Source organism: Genypterus blacodes, unplaced genomic scaffold, assembly GCF_046128005.1.
Source record: "Genypterus blacodes isolate CSIRO-AG114 ecotype Tasmania unplaced genomic scaffold, CSIRO-AGI_Gbla_v1 ptg000002l_1, whole genome shotgun sequence".
Taxonomy (NCBI): Eukaryota; Metazoa; Chordata; class Actinopteri; order Ophidiiformes; family Ophidiidae; genus Genypterus; species Genypterus blacodes.
The window spans coordinates 439,660-454,058 of NW_027466816.1; the positions used below are offsets into that span (position 1 = coordinate 439,660).

At 43.5% G+C, this 14,399-nt stretch overlaps 1 protein-coding gene across 1 annotated transcript; it reads right to left on the bottom strand.

The window, feature by feature from the left end:
- Positions 1-1,511: 1,511 nt before the first annotated feature.
- Positions 1,512-2,339, bottom strand: LOC143007485 (uncharacterized). Its single transcript, XM_076158885.1, has one exon. The coding sequence runs from the start codon at positions 2,337-2,339 to the stop codon at positions 1,512-1,514; it is 828 nt and encodes a 275-aa protein (XP_076015000.1).
- Positions 2,340-14,399: the final 12,060 nt, after the last annotated feature.

Below are 14,399 nucleotides of genomic sequence, written 5' to 3' on the forward strand. Positions count from 1 at the left end.
AGGTGTCATCATAGTAGAAGAAGAGTTAACAATTGATGTTTTTATATCATCAATTTTGTTCGTAAAGAACTCCATAAAGTCATTTGGTGACAGCTCAGAGCCGACTGCGGCTGCAGGTTTACTCGAAAGCTGTGCCACTGTGTCAAAGAGGAACTTCGGATTGCTCTAATTGTCATTTATTAGTTTCAAATAGAAGCCAACACGTGCAGAGCGGAGTGCTCGTTTATAGTCCAGAAGGCTATCAGACCAGGCAAGTCGAAAAACTTCCAGTTTGTTCAGGCGCCATTTCCGTTCTAGCCGTCTGCATGCTTGTCTTAGTGACCGGATGTCACTCGAGAACCAGGGGGCCACTCTGTCCCGTTTGGAGGACCTTTGCTTTAGAGGGGCGATGGACTCCAAGGTGCTGGCCAGCAGGAAGTTCATGTTGTCCGTTAGAGTAGCAAATGAGGTCCCGTTAGGTTCTAATACCTCAAGGGCTTGCGGTAGTTCCACAGCAAGCTGGTTGATGACACGAGGACCTATAGTGCGGCTGAGGAAGGCATGCGGCTTGCCTTTGTCACAGGTCAGTCCCTCCACACGGAAGATGATAAGCGAATGGTCTGATAATGTGGGCAGGATGGGGAATATTCTTACACTGGTTACGCCTAGCCCACGTGCCAGGACTAGATCAAGCGTGTGGCCACCTCTGTGGGTAGGCTCCTGGATGTATTGGTAGAAGCCCACTGAGTCGATGAGGCTGGTAAAAGCTTTGCAAAAGGAATCGTTTCCATTTTCGAAGTGGATAATGAAATCTCCCAGAACTATGATATTGTCCACATGGGTTGCCATATCTGTAATAAAAGTGGAGAATTCATCCAGGAACTTAGAATAAGGGCCTGGAGGGTGATAGATGAACACAGAACAGAAGGAGGGTTGATTTCCTGCCTTGGAGGGTGCTGAAATGAGAGTTAGTAACTCAAACGAGGAGAAAACAGAGTTAATGCATTTCCTGGAGACAAGGAGAGAGAGGGACAGGTTAAAAATACAGCCTACACCACCAACCTTTTTGGAGGAGCTTCCAGCATGAGCATGGGTGAAGCAGGGGGGAGACGCTTCATTCAAAGGCATGTGGTCATCATCCTTGAGCCATGTCTCAAGGTTGATGTCCAGGCTATGCTCTTGGATCAGATCATTAACTAAGAGTGATTTGCTGGCTAGAGATCTGATGTTAATCAGGCCCATATTAATGCCAGTCCCATTCACAGGGGGGCACAGTGATTCCTGTGCACAAATATTTATCAGGTTGTTAGAGTCAGAGTAGCGAGACCTCTGTAACGAGTGTGACGTACTGACAATACACAGTCAATTGTTTGTGGTCTGTTAGTAGAAGACCTTATATGCAAAATATTAGAGCAAGGAAGCACAGTTTCCATGGAGTGAATTAAACTATTGGGAGAATCTCCAAACACAGCAGACGAGTGCCTAACAGGTTCGCTAAGAGCCTGCGCCCTGGCAGGCTCTAAACTAGCGAGTCATTTTAGTGCGTGGTTAATATTTTTAGAAAGTAGATGGGCTCCGGGTGCATTAGGGTGGAGGCCGTCTCTCTTTAGCCAGTCAGGTTTGCCCCAGAAGGAGGCCCAGTTATCAACATAGACTAAGTTCTGCTCTTTACAGAAATTTGCCAGCCACCGGTTCAGAGAAAACAGTCTACTAAACCTCTCATCATTACCCTTTGCGGGGAGGGGGCCAGAGACAATTACTCGATGCTGACACACCTTTCTAGCGAGGTCACACACCCTAGCCAAACTTGATTTGGTGACCTCAGATTGCCTCATCCTAGTATCATTGGTGCCGACGTGGATTACTACATTATCAAAGTTTGTTACGCTGTGGGAGCTATGTGTGTGCGAGTGTGTTTTAACAACATTAGCCTTAGCCCTAGTGTCCGCCAGCACTCTAAGCGTCGCTTCTATGTCAGGAGCTCTGGCTCCCGGTAAGCAATGAACCTTGGCCGGCCTAGCTAGTTTAATGCTGCGGCTGATCGAATCCCCAATAACTAGTGTCAGGGGAGCCGCTAGGTCACGAGCTGGGGGGGTAGAGACACGCCGGAGCGGAGGGCTAGCAAGCGCCCTGACCGTAGCAAGCTCCCCGGTGGATGGGGACGGGCTAGCTGAGCTATACCTAGCAGCTGCGTTCTTGCCTACGTTGCCGGCTGTCTTAACAGGACCCGCTGCAGCAAACAGTTGACTATTCAGGCTACTCTGTTTCTCCTCTAGCAGACGGATCCGTCTTTCTGACTCAGAGAGCTTAGAGCAGCAAGAGCAAGAGTTAGAGCAGGAGGGAGAGGAGGGAAGGGCCATACTTACGAGCGGGTGGGCGAAATAGAAGATTAACGCTGGATTCCTGCTGTTCAGCGCCACTGTTCGAACGCAGCTGTTCAAACGCTGCCTACGCAAACGCTATCAGTGACAAGAGAAAGACATTCACACCAACGGGGCTACCAGGAACACTTTCACCTGTATCCCTGCAGAGGAAACTGTGAGGAATGTGTGTGTGTGTGTTTGTGTTCATGTGTGAAAGAGAGAGAAAGATGGCGGGAGGTGCAGCTGAAGGCGGCTGACCGGAGAAAGTGGAAGATCTGTGTGGAGGCCCTATGTGCCACTAGGCACGAAGAGGACAGATGATAATGATGATGATGAGTTTGAGTCAAGAGTTTTGATAAATGTCTGGAACCATTTTCTTTTTTTGTCGGGGAGTGTGTGACGCCCACTTATGTGTGATCACAGTAGTGTGAATTGTTTTTGTATGGTTGAAAATGTAGCATGTGTGAGTCATTTCATTTTTGTTTCATTGTTTGCTTTGTGAACATTTATTGCTGAAACCAGCAGGAGGTGCTTCACGCTAGTTGTGCGACTGTTTGCAGCACGTCACAGCAGTCTGTTTGCGGCAGTCATTACATCATTACATCCTCATCACATACGGCTCATTTGCACTTGTTTGATTTCCCTCTTTCTGCTGAGTGGGGCGAAGCAATGCAGACGTGAAGTGCCTGTCTCATTTGTCTTATCTGCTTTGCAGGTGAGTAACATTTTGAAAGAAAGATGCAATGTTATTTAACAGAAAGTTCCAATAAGTGATATTTTGAATAAAAGGAAAAGTTGTTGTGAAGAGTTGTATATACAGTGTTGCAAGGTGTATTGTTCCGGGGTTAGCTTTCCTGCGAGAAGGTGTGTTAACTTATTTCTGCTAATATCTGTAAATGTGTGTTTTTACAAATGTGTTTCTAAAACGTTTGAAAGTTTAAAATGTTGTATTATGCTAAAAGCTCATGCACTTTTAAGTTGAACAACTTGTTATTTTGATGTGGTTTGTTGTCATATGATTGCATATCAGTAGAAGTAGAAAGAAAGAAAGAAAGAAAGAAAGAAAGTAGTAGAAAGACGTAAAAAGAATTTTTCGAGTTATTATTTTTACAAATAAATATTGATGAGAATTGGGCATAGTTAACAGGATGGAAGACATTTAAACTAATGTGTTTTGTGTATTGTACTGAATGGTAAATAGATTCTGCTGAGCGAGGTGAAGCAATACAGATGTAGGTGTATTCACTGATGAATAAAGTGTCTTATCTTATCTTTATCAAATATTGCTATCAAAAAAATAAATGATAATAACTTGAATGAATTTAAGTCCTTGGGGAACCACCCCTTATTTGAAAGGGGAAAAGATAGCAGATAGTTGATCTAAGCCTCAGAGATTCACCATAAAGCTTAATTATCAATTAAAGTGATCAAATTAATTAATTAATTGATTAAATGGGAACAATTTATGGGTTAGTTTTGTGCTCGAAATCAGTCTGGAAGGGTGAGACTTGACGTGGCAGAGGTTGAATCATACAAACATTCAAAACAATCAAAATCAGACATTTCTGTTTTAATATGAAAAGATTTAGTAACTCACAATAATAATTAAGAGTCATCACCATAAATATAATAAACCAGAGAAGCATAAAACAATAACAGAAAGTTCAAATAATAATGGATTCAATCACAAGGGAAGTGAAGCTTGTGTGTGTGTGTGTGGGTGCGCGTGTGCTTGTGTGCGTGCATGTGTGCGTGACATGAACAGGAAGTGGCTAAGTTGTAGACACACCCACGAGGGCGGAGTCCTTGGAGCTAAGGTTTACAGCCAAAATGGCCGAGGTCAATGAACTTTGGCCAGTGAGGAAGCATATGTGTGTGTCTTAACACCACAGGGGGGTTTATCACCCAAGAGGGCCAGAGAGAGACAGGAGAAAGCATGCAGCATGCAGGATCTGCCTCTTCTAACTGTGTAGGTCAAGCACGGAGAGGCAGAAGTCAGAGATTCCAGGGCTTTTATACTGCAAATGACCTCAAGGGCAAGGGCCATCATTTAACCAATGCAGCGCCAGCGGAGTCTGTGACATCTTCACATCAAGGTGTGAAGAGGTGGTTTGTCCTCTACAACTTTGTAGGATGAATAGTAGTTTTCTTGTCTTGTAAACAAAGCAAGCACATGGCAGGTTTGAGGACTGCTCTGTAGCCCTGACGCTAAGTGCCTGTCTCATTTGTTTTATCTGCTTTGCAGAATTCATAATCCTTTTACATGGTGTCAGCCACGATACCTGTAACAACACCACATATTTAGATGCTGATCAAGGCTAACACCCAAATGTCTGGAATATTCCATTATAGAAGTGGGTAGTGGGCAGAGAGTTGGCTGTTTGCCATCCATTTCTTAAAATCAACTTTATAGCAGAAGTGAAGAGAAAGTGTTATTGTTTACTTTTACTTTAAAAGGAGCTTTTTTGAAAAAAAAAGTTAGAGTTATTGATTTCTATTTCAAGCACTAGAAAACTGTCGTGGTACTAAGAGAATTAAAGCTTTTAATAGTCTTTTGACAGCATCAGACACAGTGTTGATGCTTACAGACTATCCATTAAAAATAAACTTGATCATCCAAAGTGGCTTTGGTATCAGATGATGAAGCAGCTCTCACTTGGATTTGGCAGAAAGCATCAATGCTTGAATTGATTGATTATTACCTGTCCAGTGGCTGATAAATTCTGTGCTGATCATGGTGTAAAGCTTTAACACTGCCATGTTTATCCTTTTATCACTAACCATGACACTTCCAAAGAGGAGACAGGCCCAAAAGCAATCAACATACACGCACGCGCGCGCATGTGTGTGTGTGTGTGCTTATCATCATTTCCACTGATGATAAGCTTGTTAACTCTCCGTGGCTGATGGTAACGCCCTCAGCTATAATTCTCCAACCGAGCATTTGTCCTGGTGAGATATCAGCAATCACCATTTTAAATGAGGAACAGTTATATGAAATGCAAATTCAGCATCTCCGATCAATGCTGTTTACCCTAGGGACTCAAGTGAAGACAACTAACTGGAAGTGATGTCCTTCAACATGACATTCCACTGCTAAACACACAAGGATATACATCCAATAATGCATTTGCTCAGGTACAATTGTGGATATTTGTACATTACATTTTTTTTTTTTACCTTTACTGCATCAGAGACATAGTTATTGTACTTCTTGGCCCACTACAGCTTTGTGAAGCTGACCAGCACCAATATTTTATTTTTTAATTATTGCTAAGCAGCAGCTCTCCCTATGATCCTATTTGATCTGAGCAACACTACCACTTCAGTCAGGTGCAGTACACCCAACCAATATTGATTGAATATTGAATATATTTGAATTATATGATTCTGTAGAATATTTACAGAGAAAAGCAAACACAAGGCATCTCTCCCACAGTGTCTAAAAGACTGCCTGTCAATCTATGTATTTCTACAAACTGTTTTTCCTGACTGATGTGCTGCTGTGCTCTGATGGAGTAGAGTAGCTGAATGCATATGAAACAAGACTGCCATAATCAATTTGTCAAATCAAGTGGGCTACTGTGACACCCACTTTTGTGTGATCACAGTAGTGAATTGTTTTGTACACTTGTGCATATGTATATTCATTTTGCATGTGTGAGTCCACATTTTATTTTGATTTCATTGTTTGCTGTGTGTGCATTGCTTGTTGAAGCCAGCAGGAGGCACTTCCCGTTAGTTGAGCGACTGTTTGCGGCAGTCTGTTTGCGGCAGTCAGTTTGCGGCTTATACGCACCTGTGTCATTTTCCCTCATTCTGCTGAATGATGCTGAACGATGCAGACGTGAAGTGTCTCAATTGTTTGTTTGCTTCGCAGGTTAGTATCAGTTGGATAACGAGAAAAACAAAATGTGTTTGGTGTATTCTACTGGTAAATAAAGATTGATTCTGCTGAGTGATGCTGAACGATGCAGACCTGAAGTGTCTCAATTGTTTGTTTGCTTCGCAGAACAAATAATCTCTTTACACGGTGTCGAGAAGATACCTGTAACAGATTTTTGGGGGCTTGTCCGGGATCACTTTCGCTGAACGACCGGAAGCTGATCCAGCATTCTTAATTTTTGGACCTACCTGATGCAACCAGCGAGTGCCATCCATGTGTAGAGGTCGTCAAATGCCATCAACTAAAACATCGGATGAAGAATCCATGTTTCCACTCTGGGTGCCACCTGTGATGGATGTTGAGTGAGGTCGGTGTTGTGCAGGAGCCACCACTGATTAGGACAGAGATTGAATAACGACACTGGACTGTGTGACCAAGTACAAGGAATAGGGAAGCAGCCATGGCGGACTGTGAGAGGAAAAGCTTGGTGTGGACCATCAAGAGGGACCTGCTCGCTCTCTCTGCAAATGAACTGTTCCAGATTGCCAAGTCGATGGGACCAGAACCAGGGTGGGACCAGTCTCTTCCCAACTCTGATGATGAGGAGGGGTGTTTTGAGTACATTTGCAGCTTCATGAACAGTAAGCCATTATTAGAGTCTGAGGATCAAGGTATAGCACACCTGCTAGAGTTAAAAGATATTGTTGATGTTGCTAGCCGGGGACATGTGTCTGAGGTAACTGGTGATGATGTTTGCCATGCTATGTATGCGAACTATGAAACTGATGACCCCAGTGTTGAAGTGATGCAAGATGACATTGATACATGCCCAGTTGTGATAAGTGACAGTGAAGCTACTGAAGGTGCTACTGCTAGTGCTGCTAAAAACATAGTTAACAATAACACAGAGCTGAAGAAAATTCTTGATGGCTATGAAGAGCTAAGTAAGAACATTTCACAGTATATGCCTCTAGCCCCTAAGCAGCCTGCACCTCAGACACCTGCACAAACACACTCCATGTCACAAAAAAGGAACATGTCAAACAACAGAAGTACAACTGGACTGCATAACCCTGTGCCACATGCAGGCCCGGCCCTAGGCATGGGCGAACTAGGCGGCCCCCAGGGGCGCCATTTAGTGGGCAGGGCGCCAAACTGCAATCCACAAAAAACGAAAGAAAAAAAAAACGATAATATTGTGCCACGTTTTCATACATAAAGTACATTTAAATAAATATGTTAATAATTATTTTGACTTCTGGTCTGAATCTGTGAGTAGGGATGCTCTTTTAGAGGTAAGAGACGCTACAAATGACCCATCCGTAAAAATTGAGGCACAGACTTTAGCCAAAGAGGTTGGTTCATACCGCTTTTCAATTTGTTCTGTTGTGTGGCATGACAATTTGACAAAAATACAACATGTTAACAAACTACTGCAATCACAATCAATGCACATGGATGTAGCAGTTGACCTCTTAAAAAAACTGAAGCCTCTCTTACAGAATACAGGGAAACAGGTTTTGCTACTGCCCAAGCATCTACCAGAGATCTGTGTGAGGAGATGAATGTTGAGACTGAGAACTACCAAGAGGCAATTCTCTTATGAGGCTCCAGATGAATCCCTAACAGATGCCATGAAAAAAATGGAGGTGACCTTTTTCAATGCAGTTGTAGATATGACCATTGCATCATTGAGGGAGAGAACAGAGATGATAAGTGATGTTGCCAATAAATTCGATGTGCTCATCAACTTTCCCAATCTGCCTCCAGATGAAGTAAAAAAACAAACCAAAGAACTGTGCAATACATTGACCTGTGGAGACCAGTCAGACATAGATGAGCAACAACTGGTAGTGGAGATGCAGTCATTTCCCACCTGTCCAAAACCCAAAATGACTATCATGGAACGTTTTCTTGGAGGAAAAACAACTCAAGGAGATCTATCCCAACATCTGGGTAGCACTCAGAATAGCTGCGACCATCCCAGTCACTGTGGCATCAGCTGAGAGAAGCTTCTCCAAGCTTAAGCTCATAAAAAACTATTTAAGGTCCACAATGTCTCAAGAGCGCCTAAATGGACTTGCACTTATAAGTATTAATCAAGAAGTGTCCAGGCAGCTGTTGTTTGATGCGACTATTGATGCCTTTGCTGCAAGGAAGTCCAGGCGTTTACGTATTTGTTGTTATGGTGAAGTTATTTTGTTAGTTAAGAGACTTTCCTTTTTGCACACTTTTTGTGTTATGTGTGAATAATGTTACTGACCACCAGAGTTTACAAGAAATCTAGATTTGTATTAGTTTTGTTTTTCAATTTTTTATATCATACATGACTCTACATAATTTGACATAATTTCAGTTTGCACAAAACAATTGCACTGCACTCTACTTTGCGTTATTTATTTATTTATCTATTAATCATTCTTTGTTAAGTTTTTATAGGTTGTGTGACGTGTTATTAATATAAATACAAAAAAGGAAAAAATATTTATTTGTGTGTCATTGCTGGTTTGAATGAGGGGGCGGGGGGGCTCCAATCTACACTTTCGCCCGGGGCTCCAAATCACCCAGGGCCGGCCCTGGCCACATGAGAAAGTGATCTCTTTAAGGGATCTCTCCTATCTCCATCGTCGAGAATTTAAGATTCAAGGGGGTCAGATTGGGGACCAGGGGGCAGACATAAGCTACAACAGTGTCTGCTGGCAAATGGAAGAGGGTTTAAAGGAGCAGTTTAGTGCGGCAGAAATTGTAAGAGCTGTCCTCAGGGTTATCAAACCTGGACATTTCAAAGACATGCTGATGAATAAGGATGATCTGACTGTAGATGAACTAAAAGGTTTTCTTCATTCCCATCTTGGTGAACAAAGTAACACGCAGCTGTTCCAGGGGCTTATGTGTACACAACAGAGGAACAATAAAACACAGCTCCTATACAGAGTTATAGGGGACAAAACAAAAGACACTGCTGGCTTCAAAACATGGTGACACAGATATAAAATACAGTGCAAACACAGTTTAAGATGTTTTCCAGATTGTTTATCAGGGTCTGGGGGGTCAAAGTAAGCGGCAAGGCGATCCTAAAACAAGTGAAGAAGATAATGAGTGATGAAAGTGAAAGGCAGCGAAGGCTAGGTTCTGCCACCCACCAGAAACACACACATGTTCACAGTGCCCAGCTTGAAGTTAATGCAGCTCAACATCTTGGTGTCAAGGAGGAGAACATCTGGAGAAAACCTAAGACAGACATGATGCAACAGTTAACAGAAAAAGTTGAAAAGCTTACCAGTGTGGTTGAACTCATGAAGCATTCATTGCAAACACAAAAGGAAGATGAACATAGCAACTCCTGCAGAAGCAAAGTACATCAGAGGAGAGAAAAGTCATATGCTTGTAACAAGTGTATTGAACAGAACTGTTCTGAATGTATTCACTGTTTTCACTGTGGTGAAGCAGGCCACCGAGCAGTTGGCTGTCTGAAGAAGTCGGAAAACTGGAACCGGTCCCTGCCGAGGGACGGACAGTGACCGCGCCCCAATTACTGTCCCAACCTGACACATGCTACTCTGGTGAGCCTGATAAAGAAGGTATGCAAATGTCCAGCACTCCAAACAAAGACAAGACAAAAGAGAACTGGAGACAAAAACAATCCAATAAGACAAGTAGTACACCCATACCTGACTTGCCTAACAGCAAAAGTGCACTGTAACTTAAATGGTTTAGCAGTCAGTGCTCTGTTAGACACAGGAGTACAAGTGAGCATGATTAATGGAGAGTGGAAAAGCGAATACCTACCTGACATCACTGTAAGACCACTAAGCGAAATTATCGATGAAGAAGAGTTAAAAATCTATGCTGTTAATGGAGACATTGTTCCATTTGATGGTTGGGTCACTCTTACAGTCAACTTGATGGGGAATAAGGACCCTAGTCTGTCACTGAGTGTGCCTTTTCTTGTCAGCAGTATTGTCCTGGAGAGGCCACTGCTTGGTTTTAATGTGCTCAAAGAGATGATCAGAGAAAAACCTGAAAAGCTGATCCCAACCCTCACAAACCTGCTCTGTAATGCCATGTTGATCCTAGAAGTAAAAGCTAAAGTTTTATCCAGAGAATTTTATCCAGGCTGACAAACCCTCTGGGCTGTGTAGCTGTGTACGGACAGGTAAACAAGACACTGTCATTCCAGCAGGTCATGTAGCTTGGATCAAATGCCAGGTCTCACCCAACATGGACTCATTTGATTCAGTCTTCCTGTTTGAGCCTGATGACGACAATGTGCAGCTAGCAGAGTTGGATATTGGGGAAGGTCTGTTGGAGGCACAAAATCACAGCAAGCTGTATTTAGCTGTACCTGTAGGAAATAACATAAACATGCAATTACTCTACAGAAAAAGAGAGCCATTGGCAGCATACATTGTGTTGAAAAAGTGATCCCAACAGATTCACCTGTAATACCCAAACCCACAGTGACTGTCAACAGTACTACATCATCATTTGCTGACACCAGACCATCTCCATGGCACCCTCCCGTCGACCTCAGCCACCTTAAAGATGAACAACGGGGAAAAGTAAGCAAAATGCTTTGCGAAGAATCTGGAGCTTTTGGGTCGCGTATTCATCAGTCCCGAAGTCGCTATTTAGAGAGGTGAAGGAGTACATACAGAAGCTGTTAATGAAAGGCTGGATAGTCAAGTCCAAGTCCCCGTATTCTGCTCCAGTAGTCTGTGTAAGAAAAAAAGATGGTAGCCTGCGTTTTTGTATCGATTATCACCTCCTGAACAAAAAGACTATTCCTGATCGACACCCACTTCCCAGGATACATGACTTGACAGATACCCTTGGTGGTTATACCTGGTTTAGTATCCTGGACCAAGGGAAAGCATACCATCAGGGTTTTGTGGCTGAGGGATGTCGCCATTTAACTGCTTTCATTACTCCCTGGGCTCACTATGAATGGGTTTGTATCCCGTTTGGCCTTTCAAACGCCCCTGCGGCATTCCAGCGGAGCATGGAGGAGATGCTTGGCCCCCTCAGAGATGAATGCTGCATCCTGTATCTTGATGATGTGCTTTGCTATGCAAAAACATTTGATGAACATATTGAGGCTCTCCGCCAAGTTTTCCAAGCTCTTCAGCGCCATGGAGTAAAACTGAGGTCGGAGAAATGTGAGCTTTTCAGACAAGAAGCCAGGTACGTGGGCCGCCTAGTATCAGCTAAAGGGGTGAGGGTAGACCCAAATGACCTCAACGCCGTACGGACTATGACAAGTAAGACACCACAGACAGTTGGTGATGTGAGGAAACTGACTGGGTTCCTTGGCTATTACCGCTCATACATTCAGGATTTTTCACGGATTGCGAAACCAATCTATGAGCTGCTCCAAACTAAGCCAGGGAAAACTCAAGTCCCAAAACACAGGGGAAGCACCAAACGTCCACAGTAATCTTCTCGTGAACCTGTTGATTGGGCTACTGAACATCAAGAAGCCCTTGAACACCTGATCACGCTCCTCACTAACCCGCCTGTCTTGGCATATCCAGAGTTTAATCTGCCTTTCACGCTTCACACTGACGCATCAGACCAGGGCCTTGGTGCAGTCCTTAATCAGTGGCAGGATGGCAGATTGAGAGTCATTGGATATGGTTCGAGAACGTTGACAGCAGCTGAATGCAACTACCATCTGCTTAGTGTAAAAACTGGAGTTCCTCGCATTGAAATTCAGCTGTGTGTGAGAAGTTTCGGGACTGCCTTTATTATGCTCCACACTTCACCATTTACACCAGGGGGCCCACGGGCCCCCCGTCAACAACAGTTTTGTGTTCAATTGCAGCGCTAATTTCGAAGCGCGCACCTTCACACACACCTGCACACCTACTGGCCATTCATGGGGAAAACAAATTCACCTGGTAACAAAGACTTGAAAATGAAAATGTCCATGCATTAAATCAAAGAAACCTGCAACACACACTTAGTCGGGGAGGGCATGAATATATCTTAGTAGTAGTTGATCATTTTACTAGATTTGCCCAGGCATATCCTGCAAGGAACAAGAGTGGTCAAACAGCTGTGGAGCGTATCTTTAGTGATTTCATACCCAGATTCGGATACCCATCTAATTTGCACCATGACCAGGGTCGTGAATTTGAAAACAAAGTCATTGAAACATTGCAAAAACTTTCTGGAGTCAGCTATTTGAGGACATCACCTCTTCGCAGAACAAATAATCTCTTTACACGGTGTCGAGAAGATACCTGTAACAGATTTTTGGGGGCTTGTCCGGGATCACTTTCGCTGAACGACCGGAAGCTGATCCAGCATTCTTAATTTTTGGACCTACCTGATGCAACCAGCGAGTGCCATCCATGTGTAGAGGTCGTCAAATGCCATCAACTAAAACATCGGATGAAGAATCCATGTTTCCACTCTGGGTGCCACCTGTGATGGATGTTGAGTGAGGTCGGTGTTGTGCAGGAGCCACCACTGATTAGGACAGAGATTGAATAACGACACTGGACTGTGTGACCAAGTACAAGGAATAGGGAAGCAGCCATGGCGGACTGTGAGAGGAAAAGCTTGGTGTGGACCATCAAGAGGGACCTGCTCGCTCTCTCTGCAAATGAACTGTTCCAGATTGCCAAGTCGATGGGACCAGAACCAGGGTGGGACCAGTCTCTTCCCAACTCTGATGATGAGGAGGGGTGTTTTGAGTACATTTGCAGCTTCATGAACAGTAAGCCATTATTAGAGTCTGAGGATCAAGGTATAGCACACCTGCTAGAGTTAAAAGATATTGTTGATGTTGCTAGCCGGGGACATGTGTCTGAGGTAACTGGTGATGATGTTTGCCATGCTATGTATGCGAACTATGAAACTGATGACCCCAGTGTTGAAGTGATGCAAGATGACATTGATACATGCCCAGTTGTGATAAGTGACAGTGAAGCTACTGAAGGTGCTACTGCTAGTGCTGCTAAAAACATAGTTAACAATAACACAGAGCTGAAGAAAATTCTTGATGGCTATGAAGAGCTAAGTAAGAACATTTCACAGTATATGCCTCTAGCCCCTAAGCAGCCTGCACCTCAGACACCTGCACAAACACACTCCATGTCACAAAAAAGGAACATGTCAAACAACAGAAGTACAACTGGACTGCATAACCCTGTGCCACATGCAGGCCCGGCCCTAGGCATGGGCGAACTAGGCGGCCCCCAGGGGCGCCATTTAGTGGGCAGGGCGCCAAACTGCAATCCACAAAAAACGAAAGAAAAAAAAAACGATAATATTGTGCCACGTTTTCATACATAAAGTACATTTAAATAAATATGTTAATAATTATTTTGACTTCTGGTCTGAATCTGTGAGTAGGGATGCTCTTTTAGAGGTAAGAGACGCTACAAATGACCCATCCGTAAAAATTGAGGCACAGACTTTAGCCAAAGAGGTTGGTTCATACCGCTTTTCAATTTGTTCTGTTGTGTGGCATGACAATTTGACAAAAATACAACATGTTAACAAACTACTGCAATCACAATCAATGCACATGGATGTAGCAGTTGACCTCTTAAAAAAACTGAAGCCTCTCTTACAGAATACAGGGAAACAGGTTTTGCTACTGCCCAAGCATCTACCAGAGATCTGTGTGAGGAGATGAATGTTGGGACTGAGAACTACCAAGAGGCAATTCTCTTATGAGGCTCCAGATGAATCCCTAACAGATGCCATGAAAAAAATGGAGGTGACCTTTTTCAATGCAGTTGTAGATATGACCATTGCATCATTGAGGGAGAGAACAGAGATGATAAGTGATGTTGCCAATAAATTCGATGTGCTCATCAACTTTCCCAATCTGCCTCCAGATGAAGTAAAAAAACAAACCAAAGAACTGTGCAATACATTGACCTGTGGAGACCAGTCAGACATAGATGAGCAACAACTGGTAGTGGAGATGCAGTCATTTCCCACCTGTCCAAAACCCAAAATGACTATCATGGAACGTTTTCTTGGAGGAAAAACAACTCAAGGAGATCTATCCCAACATCTGGGTAGCACTCAGAATAGCTGCGACCATCCCAGTCACTGTGGCATCAGCTGAGAGAAGCTTCTCCAAGCTTAAGCTCATAAAAAACTATTTAAGGTCCACAATGTCTCAAGAGCGCCTAAATGGACTTGCACTT

What these genes read in the sequence shown, in the direction of transcription:
- LOC143007485 (XM_076158885.1), bottom strand. Translation starts at nt 2,339, where the DNA reads ATGGCCCTTCCCTCCTCTCCCTCCTGCTCTAACTCTTGCTCTTGCTGC.